A 22,152-nucleotide genomic window follows, 5' to 3' on the forward strand; every position below is an offset into this window, starting at 1 on the left:
TAAAAAAGTAATCAAGGGAACCAAGGTTATAGCGGTAATCAAAATAATGTAATCCAGGGACAAAGACCAGACATGGAAAACAGACATACACAACAAAGAACATAAAGTAACTAAAATCATACATAAAATGTAACAAAAGTAAATGAGTAAGTCGGACTCCACTAAAAACTGGGAGCATGGACCAGGTGCATCGGTAGGGTAAGCATCCTCTGCTTTTCTAGAAACACCCGCCGAGTTGCTCATAAAAAGTCAAGTCCGGGGTAGACAAACGAGGGAAGGAAAAATATGACCCGTTGAATAACATGGTGCAGATGGATACACCATAACGATCCACGAGTTCATGATGACGACCATAAAACTTCTGTAGTGATAACTTCAGTCTTGTAGCAACTTAACCCTGTTCCAGAAGCCTATTTGTTAGAGTTCTAACGCGATACAAAATGTCTGCGTAATTTCGGCAAGCTCTGGCATAACGTATGAGTTGTGATATGAACACTCCATACGCAGGTGCCGAAGGGATGTTGCCACTGATGAAAGGAAAGTTGACAATTCTGAATGAAAAGTCCTCACGTTTGTCGTAGAGTTTGGTCAATAGTTTTCCTTTACCATCGATTTCTAAGTGTAGGTCAAGATATGAGGCTGACTTCACAGTGTCTCTAGTATACTTTATCTCAAATTCTTTTGAGTAGATGCGATGTATCAAATCCCCGAAATTAGGATTGTTAAAAGATAATACGTCATTTATATAACGGAAACTGAGATTGAAGGATCTAGCCAAGCGATATTCTTTCTTTCTGATCAGATCAGCTATAAAGTCAGCCTGGTAAGAGTGAAGAAATAGGTCAGCAAGTAAAGGAGCACAATTTTTTCCCATTGGAATGCCGATTGTTTGTTGAAAAACACGTCCACCACACTGGACAAATATGTTGTCAATATAAACAGAACAATTATCCGTTGTACTGCAACTTTTCTTTAAAACTACTTTGGTTTTCTTTTAAGATCAAGAAGTAATCATAGTATTTATTCAGACTCTCGGTTAAGACAGCGGTGAAAAGTTTTCCAAGACAGCTGACAATGGTAATCGGAACAGACCTGTCACCCTTATTGTGTATCGGTAGAATATTTCCAACCACCCAGGTGTCCGATATCATACCGGTATCAACAGTAAGGTTGAAGAGCCTTCAATAAATATCTATAAACTTGCTTGGGGTTGTTTTGATATATTTGTTTATAATTGCATCCTCTCCACCAGCTTTACTATTTTTTTTAGCTTCATGATATAATTGAGAATCTTTTCTTCTTTTATATGCGAGTTAAGATCATTATGCAACCGATCCTCATGTTGAACATTAATAACAGGAAGTTATAATAATATATAATAATAATAGAGCAGAGTTAAGATTCTTGAAAAAATTCAAACAAACGATCAACTGGAATGTCCGTTTTTTTGTTTTGTTTTTTTTGTCCTGTTTCAATATTTTCTACAAAATCTCTGGGATCTTATGTTTTCATTGATTCAAGTTCTCTTTTATAATATTTTTGGCATCCGTCAAGCTTTGCTTGTGTGCAGCAGTGCGGTTTCTCTTATACTTTCACGTTGCTTCTTCCAGATTTGCAATCGGAATTAAACCATGGTTTATCGTTAACCTTACTCAGAGAAAATGTAACAAAAGTTATTCATATTATTTCTACTAACATGCATGTAGTAATTTACAAGTTAACACTAAGCTGGCGTTCTTTTTCTTCATCTATGTTTAATTGATAATCTGAAGTTTTGTCGATGTTTCAATGATTCAATTTCTCTTTGACATCAAATTCATGTATGAATTTTCTAACCAATACAGATAGAGGACAATGAACAACAGAAAATAAAGCGGAAAATCAAGTACAGTCATGTTTTAAAATTACCAATTAAGTGCATATTACTGATACAATGATCGACGACATTAACACTTTAACATGTATAGTTTCCTCCAGTATCACCCGTTATTCTCTCAATCAATATAAAAAAAATCGTTCCCTCTACACACATATAACAACATAGCACCATATCTATTTTATACAAATATTGTTACGTGCTAGTGGGATTCCCAGGGCATCTAGTATACTTATTTCATAACCAATGCAAGACAAAATATGTTAAAACTGATCGTTTTTGCTCTTTTTTCAATTGGTGTTCTGCTATTAAAGTCGTCAAATAAAGAAACATTTTTGCATATTGATGAGAACTGAAGTTATTCACTTTCCAAATGACTAAAGTCATGATCTGAGGAAAAAAAAACCTAATTTTCTTGGGGTAAACACAATACCAAACATTGAATCTTATTTTGTGAAAGTATTTTTGAACTAACCTTGAACCATAACACATATCTACAGTTAGTCTCAAGAACTTAAATACAATTGTCAAACTTTAATTAAAACCTAATAAAATACCTCTAGATCGGACTTTTCGCTCTTTTTCTTGTGCTTAAGTTTAAAGTTATAATACCCCTTCAATTTTATATCCTCTCTGTCATCAGTTTCAATAATACATACAATATCATGACGATTCCTGCGTTTCTTATATTCTATTGTATACGTTTGTTTTGCTTGACTGGTACCTTTACCTGGCGTCCACTTCACAAAAATCTTAGTTTCGTATTCAATGAACTGTACACGGGTCGGAATAGATGGTGGGGATACTATCAATAAATGGTTTATTTTAGACGAAGTTAAAACCAAACAATATATATATAGTAAACAGTTTATTATCTGGCTTAAATGATACTAATATCTGCGTGATATTCGCCAATGTTTTCAAATAAACAAGGGACAACAAAATATATATTTGTATACTTATAGTACAAGGCAGAGAAAACGTGGTAATATTTCTTTTAAATCTGTTTCTATAAAGCTTGCTTTCATAAGGTGCTATAACATGTACATTTCTTTATATTTAGTAGATATTGTACTAGTTCCGACTTATTTTAGCTCTCACAAATACAAACATCTACGCGACCAAACTTAGTTCATTCCACCATTTCCATCTGTTATAACTTGCAATAAGTGCGTAGAAAGGAGTAGAAACTTTCAGGAGCACATTATATCACTATACTATCACAGGGGAGTGGAAGTGCTTCAGTATGTTTTTTTTTTTGGGGGGGGGGTGGGGGGGGGTGGGGGTGTGCAATCTTTGATTCTTCATATTCAATTTCATATATTATTATGTTTTCATTCTGTTCATTCCTCTTAATTTCTTACGTAGGTGTACGTATTTGCTGATATGTTTATCATTTAATAAAAGAAATGTGTTTACTAAACTAAGCACATCTTCATAAATTAATACAGACTTTTGACTTGACGTTTTCATAGTTTAGATTTAGACACATTGATTATATAATATCGACAGTAGGGGCGATTCATTTTGCATGCACTTACTATTTATATGAAGGACAACGTTTTCGGTCAGCACTATTCCACCTTCTTCATTTAAAGCCTCACATCTATAAACACTACCACTTTCTAATGTTTTTGATCTTAATTCTAGTCTTAAGTTGTCTGTGTAATTCCAAACCATAATTTCATTATCTAGAACCCACTGTAACTTGCCTATCGGATCACCTTGAGTAATTATACAATCCAAAGCTACATCTTCGTTTTCATTTATACATAATTGTCCGTTTTTTCCTGCGTTGACAATTGTCATGTTCGCTGGGTTACCTGTAAAAATCAACCAAAGCATAATTGTGCATGGATATTGACCAAGATGTGAATGGCGCTTAGTGGAACAAATAATTAAAACTTATTACATAGAATACATCTAATGCCCATTGTGTAATAAATTTGGACTCAATTCATCAGTTGTAAACTCGGATATGATCAGATTAAATTCATACAAGTTGTTCTTTTTTGACCTCAGCTATGTTTGAAATCATACATGATTAGAAATTTCAATCCACTTTCAATTACATTCTTTAAGAAACTTTGCAAAATGGAAATAAATTAAGAGATACAATCTTTAAAATAAAAAAAAAGTAAAAATGATTGGCAGTTGTAAATAATGAAACTGCAACTACCCTTGCTGAGACTGCTTGTAAATGTGTTTCCTACAGTGTACAAATGCCCCGAATTCGTACATTCTAATAATATATATATATATATATATATATATATATATATCTATATATATATATATATATATATATATATATATATATATATATATAAATAATAATGGTAAAATAACAATGCCAGTGATATGAACAAAAATGATGTTGACTTTGTATGACAACGAAAATGGCTTGTGTAATATATTATAAGACATGGGGAATCATTACACAAATGTAATAAAATGATTAAGAAAACGTGATTTTTTCTATTTTATACGGGGTTTATATATACTTTTGATTGGATAATAGAATTAAACAATTGTTGTCTTCTATCTCAATAAAAGTGAGAGAGAGCCCTACAGGTAGGAGGAATGTATGTTTTCCCAAAGTCAATAATACATATTAATAAGAGTAATCAAGAGAACCAAGGTCATAGCGGTAATCAAAAGAATGTAATGCAGGGACAATGACCAGACATGGAAAACAGACATACACAACAAAGAACATAAAGTAACTAAAATCATACGTACAAAGTAACAAAAGTATATGAGTCCACTGAAAACTGGAAGCATGGACCAGGTGCACCGGTAGGGTAAGCGTCCTCTGCTTTTCTAGAAACACCCGCCGAGTTGCTCATAAAAAGTCAAGTCCGGGGTAAACAAACGAGGAAAGGAAATTTATGACCAATTGAATAAATCAGTTTTCATGGTACTGATGGATACACCATAAACATAACAATCCATGAGTTCATGATGACGGCTCCTGCGTATGGAGTGTTCATATCACAATTCATACGTTATGCCAGAGCTTGCCGGAACTACGCAGACTTTTTGTATCGCGCTAGAACTCTTACAAATAGGCTTCTGGAACAGGGTTATGTTGCTACAAGATTGAAGTCATCACTACAAAAGTTTTATGGCCGTCATCATAAACTCGTGGATCGTTACGGTGTATCCATCAGCGCCATGAAAACTGATTTGTTCAATATGTCATAGTTTATCTTTCCTCTTTCTTCTTCCCCGGACTTGACTTTTTATGAGCAACTCGGCTGATGTTTTTAGAAAAGCAGAGGATGCTTACCATACCGATGCACCTGGTCCATGCTCCCAGATTTTAGTTGAGTCCGAGTTTATTTGCTTTTGTTACTTTGTATGTATGAGTTTAGTTACTCTATGTTCTTTGTTATGTGTGTCTGTTTTTTATGTCTGATCTTTGTCCCTGTATTACATTACCGCTATAACCTTGGTTCCCTTGAATACTCTATCATATTGGCCCCGTATAGATGTCCGGTTTGAATTTATACCATTTGGTCGGTTTTTGACATATTTTAACGTATTTTGGGTGGTTGGTTAATAACAATAGACATTATCCACAACAAAAGACAGCAATTGTATAACATTCTTAACGTTTTCGTTTACAGTAAATAAAAAATACATAAATACTTAGTGAGTCTTACTTACGTTGTTCTGTTACAGTATAACGAAATCTGTTATTAAGATCACTTCCATAACATGTATACGTTCCGAGATGTTTATTTGATACTTTAGTTATGCACAATACACTACGATTATTACTGACATTGACCTCTATAAACGGATAGACCATATCCACTTCTTGTCCAACAGCATAAGCCATATCATTGGGGGGACCAAGCCAAGTGATCTTATCTATGGAATCATCAACAGCGCACTTTAAACACGTTCTTTTACCATTCTGAACGTAATGAACATCTGATAAAGTGCCTAAAATATTTCAATTATCTAACTGAATTTTCTATACGATACATCTATTTGTAAATTTTATATTATTTCGTCGACATACAAAATAATTATCGAAATTGACGTTTTGTATCTTAACGCTGTAATAAAGCTTAGAAATACAAATAATTTTAGAGCAGGCATATTGTGAAAGTAAAATAATAATTACAAACACTATCAAAAATTCTTTAAACTGATACATAGAAGTTTTGTAAAAAAAACATACAACAGTCAGTACAAAGATTTAATCACGGGTAAGCTGAACACAAAAATATGAAAATATTTAGTTTTTAAACGGCTTATTATCTACTTTCATAACTCTGAAACAATAATATAGCAAAAAAGTTCCGACCTTCAAAAATGAGTGACAGAAATACCAATAGAACGTACAATTTCATTTTTGTAGAATCAAGGTAACGCATTGAACGAGTATTTGCATTTAAGTGTAAAGTTGTCTTCCTTTACACGTAAATGCAAATACTCGTTCAATGCGTTACCTTGATTCTACAAAAATGAAATTGTTCTTTCAATTGGGTATTCTGTCAATATTGTTTACTTCCTTATGTTACGGACGTGGCCTTTAAAACTCTGTAAAACTATATTGCTCGTAGCATCGACCACGAAGTTCAGAACGAAATAATCTTTACTTTGCAAACTTACATAGTGTACACCTTATTGCTAATACATATATATTTCACTGTTTAAAATATCAGTTTTTAATTTTACAAATATTACCTCGTGAACTACCAGCAAAGATACCGATGCGAACACAATCACACATTTCAAAATACCTTATAACCAAGTATATGGCCTTGAACGTAAAACCAAGAAACAAAGACATTGTACACATTATAGCGAAGCGAATAAAATAGAATACACATAAAAACTGAAGATACACTTGCGATCACCTCTTATTGCTATTATCCTGAAAGGAAACTATTACCGGTATATGACAGCAGGTAGATCAGAAATATGTCTGATCCTGACAGCAACTCTCCAAGGCATTGACAAAGAAATACGAAATCTGTCCTTACTTATCTTATCTGCCATAACTCTTGACAGTTGCTTACACTAATTCAATGCAATTTGATTTAGAACAGGTTCTATTAATAATGGAAAATGTTGTAAATAGTAAATATTTTGTCTCATGTAATTTAGGCCATTTTAGAATTCTTAAATGTGCATTGAACGATAATTTCATGATATACTACTCATCGCTCAAATTTCATTTCTAACACTTGACGCCCATGACTCAATCAGTCATCGTTCAAAGTCATATAATTATATGCATTCTGTCATAGACCTGTTAGTTTTTTAAATTAATTTTATTTTTAATTACAAGTCTATGATTTTATTTAAGTGTAGCAACTTTAGATGATAGGCAGATGCTAGTCAAATAACCTATCTATTATTGACAGGCTATTTAACCAGGCTTTAACATGTAACGCTATCTGCATTTTACTACCAGACAATCAATTAATATAATCATGTATACAATCACCAAGAAACATTGCTGATATTATTTGGTAATATAATTGTAGTATTCAAAGTCGTAAGTTATTAGTTTACTTATAAAGCTGCTAAAATGCTTCCGAGATTTCTACTCCTTACAAGAAGAAAAAAGAAACTTTGACTTAGGTATCTTTTTTCACCTGACACATGGCCAATGAACCTAAATCTGAACACGTATGACGAATGGTGTTGTTTATCGTACACATATGAATGACACGCGAAATTAATCAGAATTCAGATATCTATGGGATAACAACATTATCAATGGTTCATGGACTGTTATCTATGGTTTACATACCGTAACTGACAACATCACCTGTGATCGATAATTAAATTCCGCTGTCTATGGATTAGCAACCGGCTAACGCAAAGATAACTATAGGATACCGCGGAATTAATTCACTGACAACACTTTGAACAATCAAATGACGTGTTACCTACATTTGGGTAAGAACTGAGGTGCAATCAGTTTTATGTTCGCTGTACGTGCCCCTTGGAAAGGGTCTACATAATATGTTAACTGAAATATTGATCTTGACGTAAAACTGTTTTTTGAATAAAATCACACCATTAAATTTACTGTTGGGAAAATAGTCAGATTAAAGGAAAAGTGATTGGTAATATAAAAAACCACCTTGTGCGTCCCATATCAAACAGCCACAAGTCAGTACCATACTCTATGTGTCTATTAATATTTCCTGCCTAGGTTTTAATTGTTAGAGACAAAAGAGAAAAAAATGTTATGATCCTTCTCCAGCCAATTACCAAATTGCTTTTAATTCCATTGACCCCTCCATAATGCAAATGTTCACCATTTCAGATATGCTGCATTCATATAGAACATTCAAATGATAAAAGAAGTTGTACAGTAGGAGTTCGGACTACTTTGAAACTTTTTGTTGTTAGCATCAAACAGTTCTTTTCGAACATTTAAGGGGGTGTAACCGCTTGGGTCCAACGTACGGCATCAATTTTGACCATGCCTAGCGCACAATTTACAACTCCGCATCTGAATCCAAGAAGTTGTTTTGCATCCGGTACACATATGAGAGAATATTGCGAAAGCTTAACAAACTGACAGAATCCTGCATACGAAAAGGGGGTGGTACCCTCATTTAGCAAATTTAAAGAGCAATATATGAACTTGCCCATTTGGTTGCCCACGAAAAATCATATACATATAGCCCAAAGCATTACTGAGGTCCATTGAATTTTGAAAACCAACTACTCCATATGTGTTGCCATGTAAACTGAAGTATCAGAAACTAGTGTAGTTTATTATAAATCATCAGTTTGGAAAAGGACAGTGAAAAACATACACAGTTCTTAAATTACGGTTTCACGTTCTTAATTTAAAAGCAAGGCGGCCCATATAATATCCTACTAGTCCAAATTAAGGACCGGCAGCTATATCTTAGAAAGTAATGAAATCTTAAATAATAAAAAAGATGTGGCTTCTTGTCCACCTTATATATATGACCTAATATTTTAGAAGTTCACCTGTTAGTGTCATGTTTTATTAGCTTTGTGATTTGTGATGCTCAATATAATTCAGTTTTTGCGTTAACATAAAACAAAGTTTTAAATGTGTGTATGTGTGTGTGTGTGTGTGTGTGTGTGATAAAATCCCAACCCGACCAGATATTTCATTTTGTATTTCACATATTTCACAAGTACTTTCACTGCTTGCGCAGATCTTCATGTGAATGAATACATATAGTAACTCGGTAACGTTATTGTGACGTTACGTATAATAGAACAACATAGTTACGTAAAAAATAGAAAACGAATGTATAAAAATAAATTGTATAAATAGACAATCTAAATATAAATATAAATTTATAAATAGCCATTAATTCTTTAATGTCCATTCAATGTCGCCTTGAAGTTTTTAATAAAATTTGTTTCCTTTATTTCTCTTAGAGAATCACTATCTATGTTCATTTTATAGAAAGGAAAAAAAACATGGATACTTGTGATAAGATAAGTCTGAGGTAGACGAAAGAGGAAAGTAAAACTATTACACGATGAACAAATCAATTTTCATAGTGCAGATACATACATATATATATATATATATATATATATATATATATATATATATATATATATATATATATATATATATATATATATATTCAAATTAAAGTAATTTGCGAATGAAGGTACATTTTTATTACAATGTGGTATAAAATGTTAAAATTGTCCATATTAGTGTCGTAGATTGTAGTGGAAGAGTAATCAAGAGAACCGAGGTTCTATCGGAAATCAACCGAATGTAATCCAGGGACAAAGACCAAACATGGAAAATAGACATACACAACAAATACCCTTAAGTAACTAAAAGTAAAGTACATACAAAGTAACAAAGTCAAAAAAATAACTCGGACTCATCTAAAACTAGGAGCATAGGCCAGGTACACCTGTAGCGTGAGCGTTCTCTGCTTCATAAGTTCATAAGTTCATGATAACGACCATAAAACTTCTGTATTGATGACCTCAATTTTGTAGCAACATAATCCTGTTCCAGAAGCATATTTGTTAGAATTCTAGAGCGGTATACTTTTGCAGAAGATTATGGTCATCAAGTTATAAGTTTTATGGTCGTCATCATGAACTCGTAGATCGTTACCTTATATCAATCTACACCATAAGAATCAATTTGATCGCCGTGTTAAAAATTTCCTTCCCTCTTTCTTCTACCTTGAATTTTACATTTCATGAGGTACTCGGAGGGTGATTGTAGAAAAGCAGAGGACGCTTACACTACCTGTGCACCTAGTTTATGCTCTGTCAAGTCTGAGGTAGACGAAAGAGGAAAGTAAAACTATGACACGATGAAGAAATCAGTTGTCATAGTGCAGATGGATACGATCCACCAGATTATGATGACGACCATAAAACTTCTGTAGTGATGCCTTCAATCTTGTAGCAACATAACCCTTTTCCAGAAGCCTATTTTTTTTTAGAATTGCAGCGCGATATAAAAAAAATGTACGTAGTTTCGGCAAGCTCTGTCATTATGTATGAGTTGTGATATGAAAATGCCATACGCAGGTGCTGAAGGGATGTTGCAACAAATGAAAGGAAATTTGACAAGTCTGAATGAAAAGTCATGACGTTTGTCGTATAGTTTGGTCAGTAGTTTTCCTTTACCATAGATCTCTAAATGTAGGTCGAGATATGAAGCTGATCAAGTTCTTTTGGGTAGATGCCATGCATCAAGTCCCTGAAACTATGATTGTTTAAATATAGTAAGTCTTCTATAAAGCGGAAATTGAGATTTAATGATCTAGTTCAACGATGTTCTTTCTTTCGGATCAGATCAGCTATAACGTCAGCCTCATAAGAGTGTTTATTTGATACTTTAGTTATTCACAATACACTACGATTATTACTGACATTAACTTCTATTGAAGAGTGGCTTGCATCCACATCTAGTCCAACAATATATGCCATATCATTGGGTGGACCAAGCCAAGTAATCGTATCAGTGGGTGCATCTAAAGCACCCTTGAAACATGTGTTTGAAACACTCTTAATATGAATAACATCAGATATAATACCTGAAAGAAAAACTGTCAATTATAAAAATGTTTTTTTGTTTCTATACGATGCTTATTATAATTTTCTATTATTATTATTATTTCGTTGTAATATCAAAAGTAGAAAAACACTGTGAGAAATAAAACACATGCAAACTACCCAGATGTTTGATGTAAGTCTGACACCAAAACCACTAAAACCTCATAATCAAATATAAACATACAGAAATACAGATGTATATATGAGGCAAAAGAAAAAAAATATTTCTCATCTTAACATCTACATCAATAAATCCACAAAGAGAGTTGATAAGAGATAACTACCATGACATTTTACATATATTCAAAGAAAAACAAAATTAAAATTAATTTCCATTTTTTACAGTCATTGAAACACATTGACTCTATTTTTATGTTTATGTATATATTTGTCGGAGGCAAAAGTATATTTTTATTTTACAGTACGTTTTATTTCCTTCTTCGCAATGTGACAAATATTTCCGTTTTGAAGCCATACTACATACATATAATTTGAGAACATTGATATATGTAGCATCAACGACATATAATCAAAACGATATTTTGAAGTCATCACTACATTAGTTTTATGGTCGTCATCATAAACTCGTGGATCACTGGGATGTATCCATCTGCACCATGGAATCTGATTTGTTCAACGTATCATAGTTTTTCTTCCTCTTTTATCCACCCTGACTTGCTCCTTTTTAAGTAACAATTCGACGGGTGTTTCTAGAAAAGCAGATGATGCTTATCCTACCGGTAACCTGGTACATGCTCCCAGTTTGTTTGTAGTGGCATCTGCGTTGTTCATTTACTTTTGTCACTTTGTATGTATTATTTTAGTTACTTTATGTTCTTTCAAATTTCCCTTATTCCCCACCCCCTTATTTCATAGAATGGGAAGTTTTACCCTAACGCGATGATTGTTGCTGTTTGTGCATTTACATTGCGTTTTATTGCGAGGTGACAAACATTTCAGTCTTCAACGGTTGAGGAAAAAAAGATAAATTGGCTAAAAATATATAACGTTGTATATATAATTAGGAAAAGGACAAATGTCGAAAGTTTATGCTTAGTGAACAGTTATACTCTTTTCTATGATAAACAATTATCGGTCACGGTCGGGTATTGATGATTGGTGTTGATGATTAGCACAACTATACTTTCGACATATAAGAAGTTCCTTAAATTCTTGTCTGTTGAAATACAGAGTCACCACACTGGAAATTATATGTTGTGGGTAAAAAAACTCAAGTATTTCGACGACATATTATGAAGAAGTTTTGAAGGGACGCTTTCAATAAGCCAAGAAAAATGTGATGTAGTGCAGTTATAATAAGTGGTTACACTAACAGTCTGTATTACCAATTTTCAAGAATGACAACTCTTTACCCTTCAATAATAGACCCATTTATCTGTTGTGACCTGTGTTGGGAAGGTAAAGAGAAGCTTGTATATAAATATCGCTACAACCATCTTCATTCAAACTGTTTACTTTATAAGTTTCATTCAGGATATTTTCCAGAACGATCTACAGTTCATCAATTACTTAAAATGTATAATGAGAAAAAATAATGCAAAAATATTTTTAAAACTGTAGAAATATGTATAAAACCTGAACGAATTTTTATTTTATTTCAAATAAGCAATAGGGAAACAATGATTTCAAAGGTATACATATTCTGTCCAAGTGCAATAAAATTGCATATTTCTGTAAACGGTATGGGTGCAAACAAATTAAATTTCAATAATGGACAGACATGATTGTTTGAAATGTACACATTGTTAAAATAAGCTTCTCGTGTGTGGCTGTGACGCTGACCTAAAGTTAGAAATCGATGGTAAAGGAAAACTATTGACCAAACTTTACGACAAACGTGATGACTTTTCATTAAAAATTGTCAATTTTCCTTTTATCTGTGGCAAAAGCCCTTCAGCATCTGCGTGTGGAGTGTCCATATCACAAGTCAAACATTTTCCAGAGCTTGCCGAAACTACTACCTTCTGCACCATGAAAACTGATTTATTCAACGAGTCATCGTTTTCCTTTCCTCGTTTGTCTACCCCGGACTTGACTTTTTATGAGCAACTCGGCGGGTTGCTCATTTGCTTTTGTTACTTTGTATGTATGATTTAAATTAATATATGTTCTTTGTTGTGTATGTCTGTTTTCCATGTCCGGTCTTTGTCCCTAGATTACATTCTTTTGATTACCGCTATAACCTTGGTTCCCTTGATTACTCTTCTGCAAATGGCATGGGTGCAAACTATTTTAATTTCAAAAATGGTTAAATATAATTGTCTAAAATATCAAAAATGGCAATAATAGTATCGAGTTTGTAGTTGCAAGACTCATATTTCAGAAAAAATCTTCAAAATAATATATTTCTGTAAGTGCGCGAACACATTTATTAATACCTATCAGGCTAAAATTATTGTAAAAGATGTTAAAATTATCAATATAAGTAATGTGTGGATTGTTCAGTTGGTGTTTTCCGCACTAACATTTCAGTCTAAAATCTTCAAAATAACATATTTCAGCAGACTGTAAGGGTGCAAACAGTTTTAATTTCGATAATAGTCTAAAATTATTATTTAGAATACTGAAAATGGCATTAGCAGTATCCAGTTGGTGGTTGCGACACATATATTTCAGTCAAAAATCTTCAAAATGACATTTGTTTCTAAGCGTATGTGTGCGAACACTTTTAATATTCCTATCAGTCTATTACTATTGTATACAATGTTGTTATTGTCAATATAGGTACTTTGTGGGTTGCTGTAAAAACATATTTTTCAAATTCTTAAATATGAGACATATTTGCAAAATGAATGAGTGCTAACACTTAGAGTTTCCTTAATGGTCTTAAATCATTGATTTTAAATGTTAAATTTGTCAAAATAAGCATCAAATGTGTGGCTGTGACACATTAATTTCAGTACAACTTTTGTTTAAAATATTAAAAATGTCAATAGCAGTATCCAGTTAGTGGTTGCGACACTCATATTACAGTCCAAAATCTGCAAACAAATGACATAATTCAGCAGATTGTAAGGATGCAAACAGTTTTAATTTTGATAATGGTCAAAACTTTTTGTTTAAAAATATGAAAACTGGCAATATTTGTATCTAGTCGACGGTTGTGACAGTCATATTTCAGTCCAAAATTTGCAAAAAAGACGTCATTCAGCAGATTGTAAGGGTGCAAACAGTATTAATTTCAATAATGGCCCATAATTTTTGTTTAAAATATGAAAAATAGCAATATTGGTATGCAGTTGACGGTTGTGACACTTATATTTCAGTCCAAAATCCATCCTCAAAATAGCATATTTCTACAGATTGCAACGGTGCGAACAGTTTTAATTTCTATAATGCTCCAAAATTATTGTTTAAAGTACTAAAAATGGCAATAGTAGTATCCAGTTGGTGGTTGCGACAAATTTATATCAGTCAAATATCTTCACAATGACATAGTTTTGCTAAGTGTGAATGTACTATCACTTTTAATATAGATATTAGTCTAAAACTATGGTATAAAATGTTGAAATTGTCAATCTAAATATTGTGTGGATTGCTTAACGTTTTATGGTGGTTTATTTTTCAATATTTAAATCTAATTATCCATTTTGAATATCGTCTACCACGTCCGCATCGTTGACATTAGTTACATCATATTGTTGTTGAATTGATAGATATAGCACCAGTATGAATTGCATGTGACAAGACCCCTCTGTGACTTATGTCGTGGAGCCGCGGATCCGAATTTTTGTTCCTATACTATTATTGAATTTATTCATACTACCTTGTGAGGGCGTCAAAATTACACATTAAGCTTCTTTTGTTTTTTATGAACATTTTTATTTATTACTTGGTTTATCAAGTTGAAGTTGTCCCATGTACAGATATCTAGCGTTAAACTACAACAATCAATCGATCAATCTAGTTCTTGGCCTTGGATCAGGGTGAAACTGCAGAATATTCTGGACCCTCAGAAAGTCAGCTTCCACTGCTCTGTCCGAAGCGTCAATGTCAAAGATGAACTGATCTAGTGCTGGGAATAGCTAGCACAGGTGCAGACAAAAAAAAAAACGTCTTAAGGCTTGGAAGGGTTCCTGTTGATTTGTACCTCACTGATAAAGCCGCTTGGAGTGTGATAGCTAATTTGGAATAATCCCAAATAAAGGCGTGGTGGCAACTGTCAAACTCCAGGAGCCGTTACTTCTTCTTCGTGTTTCAGAAAACGGACCCTTTCCCAACATCCTCTGAGTATCTGGGACCTATTTTCATCCAATGCAGGCCCAGTTTCCTTCCCAAGAACTCAACTTCCAGTTGGAACAGCTAACATTTCTTAGTCATATGCTTAAGCTTTATGCCCTATTCCCTGAATCTTTCAAATACCGACTTTATGTTGTCATAGTGCTCATCGACATCTTTGCTTAAAACCAGGATATCGTCCAAAAAGCTAAAACTACTCCCCATGCCAATCCCCTTAGGACGAGATTCACCACCCGGGCATATGAAGCCGGCGAATTGCACAGACCAACGATCATACAGGCAAACTCAAACAGTCCATACTTTGTGATATAGGCCGTTTTGGGGAGGTCAGACTCCTTAATCTGAAATTGCCAATAGGCAGGGATAGTATTCAGTATAGAGAACCAGAAATAACCTGATAGGGAATCGAGACACTTAAGGGGAAGGGAGAAATAATTTTTGTGAGTAAGTTGGTTTAGTTTTCTATAATCTATACACCTCCTTACAAAACAATCTTTCGTACGTATAAAACCGGAGCCGGTGCCCACTCTGAAAAGTGGTTTGAGTCACCCGTGCATCACATATTTATTTTTAGATGAGCTTCTTCTTCATGGGCACAATTATGGGGCGGGGAGGAGTGCGATTCATACGCTGTTTAATTAGGGTGTGGTTCCCAGTGTCAATCTTATGTTCTATGCGGTTGAAATCCCCTAGATCAAATTTATCCTTTGCGAATGCATCCAGAAACTCCCAGAAGAACGCAGCTAACATAGGGTGTTTTTCCTTCCAACTCGCAACCAACAAAATAGGCTCCCACACACCTTTTTAAGTATACGTGGGATCAAAGTCTCTTTAACGGTACTCGCCTTACGACATAGTTCTGGTCAAGAGATTCACTTAGGGTACCCTTCAATTGTTCAGCGGGACTGATATCCCCTTTGCTAGTTGTACGTCAACACCTTGCTGGTTTAAAAAAAATATATGCCTAACAGCATTTCATCACTTGACTGAGTTACATGCACATCCGCTGCGAACGTTTGCATCTCACTACCCGCTGTGTTTATTACTAACTCTCGCTTAATTGGTAGGATATTGTTAAAGCAATTAAACACGTCATGAGAGGTGAATTCTGCAGCAGCGTCTACTATCTTCTTTGTCCACTGTCGATGTGATTCTTAGCATATTCCCTCCCACTACATGCCCTCCTATTTCTTCAGATTCTAATTCTAATCCTCAAGGTTTATAAAATCCACCTACTCCCATATTTCTGTTACACAAAAGGCTTTTCCTGTCCTGTTCTATTCTTTTCAATGACCATTGCACAATGATCCCCTGTGCTGTCCTCGTATTACCTTTTTTAAGCTTACTAAGACATCCTGTAAGGTCTGGGGAGGTGGGGTCCCCGTTTACTACTATGCTTCGTCCCATTTTAATTCTTTATTCTACTCATCAGCATCATTCTCTGCTGTAATCTCCGCTTCTTGCAGACCTAAATATGGTTTCATCACTTCTGGAGGAGTCGTCCATATTGGTCGACGCCCCAAAGAAATATTTTCCACTTCCTAATCTAACTCACTGTTTACAGACCAATCAGACTCATACCCTTTTCCTGGACTTGAGATGGCATTAGGTGGATCATCATGGAGTGAGTACTTCTTTGTCTCCATTGGGGTTATGCATGTGATAATGTATAGCTTCCAGGGCTGGCTATTTTGAAATACCCTGGCATGGGACTGGGTGAACGCTTTGGAATGTGTCTACATACGGTTTAACTAGAGCTGAGTGTGCTGAGAGAATGGGTCACCGGCTTACCTCTTTTTCAGCTGGTCTCCACTCTTAATGGGGTCCTTGCTGGGCCTTCTCTTTTCCTATCTTATGTCGTGGACTGTTATGTTGTGCTTTAGCCCTCCCTGGATGAAACTTGTCTAATTTCACGAAGTGAGCTTACCCCAGTTCTGGTCTGGGGTTGAGACTTTACTTTAAATCGGGCCCTCTTTGCAGAGGGAAATTTGTCTCCCCTGGCTTTCAAATTAAGTCTCTCACTTGGGTTGTTTCTTTAGAATGGACACGTGCACCCTCAGTGAACTGTCTGACTTAATTTTCTCCCTTCATGGGTGACTTTTTGGTTCAAAGGTCGGGCTCAGATCTCGTGAACCGACTGTTGCTGTTTAACCGCCTCTTATAGAAACTAATATGTTTTTGGCTTTGGTTATTTGGGCCTGATATTGGAACATTCTCTGTTAATTTGGCCTTCCCGTTGGCATTGAAAACACTTATATAGTTTGCTGAAGTAGCTCCTAGAAACCGTGGGTCTTGGTGAGCTAGCAATATTAATAACCAGGCTCTTTAACTCTTCGATTTTTCTCTTCAAGCGTTCAGTCTCATTTTTACAAGCATATTTTGCCCTCCCTCACCTGCAGTTGCACATACTTAGAGTAGCTCTTCCCACTCTGAGTGGGAGGTCCACACTGATTCTGCTCCCACCATCTTAACTTCCCTTCTCGGCCTCTACCGTAAATCACTTGAATGGTATATTAGAACTAGCTTATTTTATCAACTGCCTCTTCTATGCTGGTGATCGAATATTTGAAGCGTAGCTCTCTGCTTCTTCGTCTGAGGCACCCTGGCAGATTTTGAAAATCTGGCTGGGACATGAATGACTTTGTGGCACGAGTTTATACTCTGATTGCCCATTCTACGAGGTTTTTTTCTCGGGCTTGTCGTGCATTGTTAAATTGTTCATGAGCTGTCACATGGAGCACATTGGACCAAAATCGTTTCTCTAACTTACTTACTAAATCAACATAGGCTATGTTGTGGATACAATCCACCAGAAAAGCGTTGTACTCGCTGGCATTTTCTTGAAGGACCCAGCACCGCTAATTAAAGCACTCCTGGAGGACCAATCATTTACCTCTGAGTACCGGAAAAACTTAAAAGGCATGTTATTGGAAATTCCCATCATTTTCAGGGCCTTTGGCATTGCGAAATCCTTGTTGATTCCCATTCCCTCATCATCTCCAACATCTCTTCCCAATGCCGATTATTTGTTTCTCTATACTTCACTTATTGCATCCAAAATTTTGCTGGGCCTCGAGATTGAGGACTTCACGGGTTAAGCTTCTGACTGTTTTTGCAAAAACTTAGATATGGTCCTTCCGGTTACATCATTACGGGAGTTTTAAACATCGTAAACAAATCTCTTTATAAGGTCCTTTCTAAAGGTCCCAAAAGTACTATGAAGCACGTATAAAAATTTATAGATACAGTGGAGGACTACGAAAGATAATAGATACAACGAAAACAAAAAGACATTGATAAACTGTCAGAGTGGGTATAGGCCTTTTATAGTCTTTGATTTTGAAACATATGAAAGTTTTAAGTAGGCAGATAACTGCCCGCGGTATCAATTGCAGTTTTTATTGCTATCGTGAACATTTAATATTGATCGCATATATGTTCAGTTGTGTAGATTTGTGTTTCAACAGACAATACGTATCCCGATAGGCACCTTATATGTGCATCTGACTTTTTTACATCCTATTCGACAGCCAAACAATACGGGGATTTTGCATCAAAACCCGTATGTTTACACCGATTTCCTACATAGAGTACAATGGCTCACGCAAAATCTTAGAAACGTTTTTAGTTTTTTTCTGCATGTGTGTATAAATATATATATATATATATATATATATATATATATATAAGTCATATAGCTACGTATTCTTATCAATGTACTTTATGTTGCACTTATTTTTCATTTTTTTACTAGACTATAAGATTCGACGACAAGAATTTATGCCTATTAATGGAATATGAGATGCAAAAAATAGTAATAATAAAAACGATCGTCACTATATGTATTATCTATTTTACAGATATTGAGTGTACCTTTTTAATGTTAGAAACTTTATTTGTGAATTACTAGTATGGGGAAAGTTTCCAATTCTATGGTGTATGGGGGATTGGGATGGTGTAAGGGGGTTATTGGGATTTTTTTGGGTATGATTGGGTAGGATAGGAAATAAGTTTTTTATGTATTTATTTAGATGAACAAATATATATCAAATTTAATTAAGAAAAACAGCTAAATATTTTAAGAATTTAAAAACATAACATCTAATTTAATAATATAAATATTTGATAGTAAAAATGCAATGGGGATTGTATGGGGGATGATGGCTTTTCTATGGGGAAAGGGGAATCATCAATTGAGTATTAGGGGATGGTATATGGTATGAGTTAGAATCTTAGGGTAATTCTGAAAGTTAACCACCACTTTATATAGTATTACATTAACTGACCCCGATCAGGTGCTTTATTTCATGACTAATTTTTGAAAATACCAGGAAAAAATGACGATTAATTAGTGAAAATTTTAATGACAACAGCACAGTTATGATCTCAATCAATAACACCCAAACTGTGGATGTTCACAACAATGTTCCCATGTCCTATTGACGCAGTTAGTCAATGTTCCAAGTATATAAGTACTTGTGTATAAATATGTTGTATCGATTAGTCAATAAAAGACTGTCATCTAAAACCACGTGATTTAATATTGGTTACCGTTAGACGTATAGTTTACATATTAGAAATAAAGCTAACTATGATATATTCTAGTTTTTACACCAGCGTTAATCAAAATAATAACAATTAATTTGCGTTCAAGTATCTGAAAACTTATACATTAAATTCACACATGTACTAAAATTGTATGCACTTTTACAATATTCAAAAGTGATTCATGATGTAGAAGAATCCACCAAACAAACGATGCTTTTTCAGTCTACAGTCGCATAACGATAATCAATTCTACATTAAGATTTGAACTTTTTTTGTTTCCCACTAAAATCAACCAAATGACACCAAATCAAGAACGATAACTCTTGGAAAGTGCAAATTTCAAGTACAATCAAAAGTACAACATCCAATTGAAAAACTAAAACTGATTATGTGATTGGTAACAGTTTGTGAACAAGAAATAAAACTGAATTCGGCGTTTTTTTTTTTACATGCATGAATCACCTTCTAATTTTTATAAAGACTGATAAATGATTAAAGCGGCATTAACAATATTTTTCAGGGGTTGAGTCTACCATTGAAAAGTAAAGACAATTTACATTATGAAAGTTTAACTGTTTTTGTTTTTAGTTTAAAGAGTATACATGTTGTTATTGCACGAAAGCTACAAACTAAATCAGTATACATTACAATCAATGAAGATTCAGGCACACGTTTCGTAAGAACTTATTTAAATCCGTCTCCTGAGAAGACAATTTTATTTTAAGTATTAACAGCATCGTTAATTAATTTTAAACCATTAATACATATATTCAAAATATGAAAAAGTGGAAGTAATACAAGTCAGTTAGCAATCCTTTGAAGTCTACCACAGCGATTCGATACATATTTTAAATTGAGGCCTATGATCATATCGTTATCAATTTACATTCTTTTTGCAGCGCATGTGTTTTTAATTTTTGAAACGAGAACATGATGCAGTAGCAATGATTGAAGTGGATGACGAAAAAAAAACAAAAACAAACAAAAACATGCATTTTTTAATGTTAATATGTTTTAAATAGCAACACAAAACATTTGTTACTCACTTGAAAATATGTTAGGTTAATTGATAAAACTAAAAAACTATTTAATTTATTCAAAACAGTCTACTCTATCAGAGTATCGATATGTTATTGTAAAACAAATCTAACGAACCGCAGCTTCACACCTAACATTTAAAAAAAAATCATTCCAATCGAAGCTATTACATGTGTATATGCAAAATATAAAAGGGCGGTCTAATATAAATTTATTTGTCAGATCTTTTACACACTAACGATGTTTTGAGATTATATACAATAAGAAGTCAAAGAGTAATTTATATTACCTGAATACATGGAACAAACAAATAAAAACCTCTGAATAAATAAATCCATTTCACTAACTTTAAGAAGTTAAATGTATATATTACATTGTTTTTGAAACCAAATTTCAACTGAGTATTTCCGTTAATGTTACGAATGAAACGCAGACATTTAATGTACCACAAATCAATTGATCACTTCCTTGTAATGGAAATAAAACATACATGCATGTATGTTTCAAAAGTGTTTTTTTCGCACTGAGCAGATATGGTGAATGCTGACAAATCGCCAAATACCTGGAGAAAAGTTATCTTATCAGGAAATTGATAAAGTTAAGAGTTTGAAGTGGTCAGGCGGCATTATGACTTTTCGTTTTTAAACCGTCATTTAAAAAGAGTGTATACTTCACATTGTGATACTTAAATAGTTTTTATTTTCATACCAAGCTATTACCAGAAACTTTGACTTCTCTTTCAAATAATATTATTGTCTGATCTGATCAGTGAAATGCGATCCACCATATGTAAATTGGGTTATTAATTTGTTTTAATATTTCGAATGTATACTTATTTCCCTTTTGCAGCAGTTACGCACATCACAATGTTAGGTGAGCAACAGGAATATTTGGCATCATTTAATGTGATAAGCTGTTCTTGCGACTCTACTTATAGTCTTAAGCATCAATACATTTGTATCAAATATAGAAACATGAAAAAATATAAATTAATTGGTTTAAATTTCGCCCTCTGTTTTTGTGACCCCCAATTATACCGTTGTAATATCCAATCACGACGATCCATAACAAGGTATGAAGGCGTGCAATTTTGTGATTTTGATTTGCCTGTAATTCTAGTATTTTAAATGATTTTAAATAATTTATTGGAACTTTTATTTTGGAAAAAATAAGTGTTTTCATTCTTCTGACCGTTGAATTATATTTAAAAAATTATCGACGTCTTACAAGATTGACTACTCACCTACTAGCCACATTAATGCATTACTTTAACACAAGTCAAAGTAGCTAGGTCATATGATAACTGAAGGCGGTGTTGCCATCGTGCCGATATTGAAATTTAATAAATTCTTATGAAATTTAAA

General features: G+C 33.9%; 1 protein-coding gene across 1 annotated transcript; it reads right to left on the reverse strand.

The window, feature by feature from the left end:
- Positions 1–1,881: 1,881 nt before the first annotated feature.
- Positions 1,882–21,295, reverse strand: LOC148605963 (uncharacterized). Its single transcript, XM_088550511.1, has 4 exons — positions 21,078–21,295; positions 5,549–5,830; positions 3,418–3,699; positions 1,882–2,681 (listed from the first exon to the last, which is right to left on the reverse strand). Exons 1-4 carry the CDS (start codon positions 21,124–21,126, stop codon positions 2,422–2,424), a joined length of 873 nt encoding a protein of 290 aa, XP_088406637.1. The 5' UTR covers positions 21,127–21,295; the 3' UTR covers positions 1,882–2,421.
- Positions 21,296–22,152: the final 857 nt, after the last annotated feature.

Source organism: Perna viridis, chromosome 10 (genome assembly GCF_037379345.1).
Source record: "Perna viridis isolate PV_CMFRI_1.1 ecotype Kerala chromosome 10, ASM3737934v1, whole genome shotgun sequence".
In the NCBI taxonomy this organism is placed as follows: Eukaryota; Metazoa; Mollusca; class Bivalvia; order Mytilida; family Mytilidae; genus Perna; species Perna viridis.

Excerpts from the sequence above, each read along its gene's own strand:
- LOC148605963 (XM_088550511.1), bottom strand. The coding sequence starts at position 21,126 with ATGGATTTATTTATTCAGAGGTTTTTATTTGTTTGTTCCATGTATTCA. Across the intron at positions 3,700-5,548 it reads TTATACTGTAACAGAACAAC|GTAACCCAGCGAACATGACA; the intron begins GTAAGTAAGACT and ends TGATTTTTACAG. Across the intron at positions 2,682-3,417 it reads CGTTGTCCTTCATATAAATA|TATCCCCACCATCTATTCCG; the intron begins GTAAGTGCATGC and ends ATTTATTGATAG.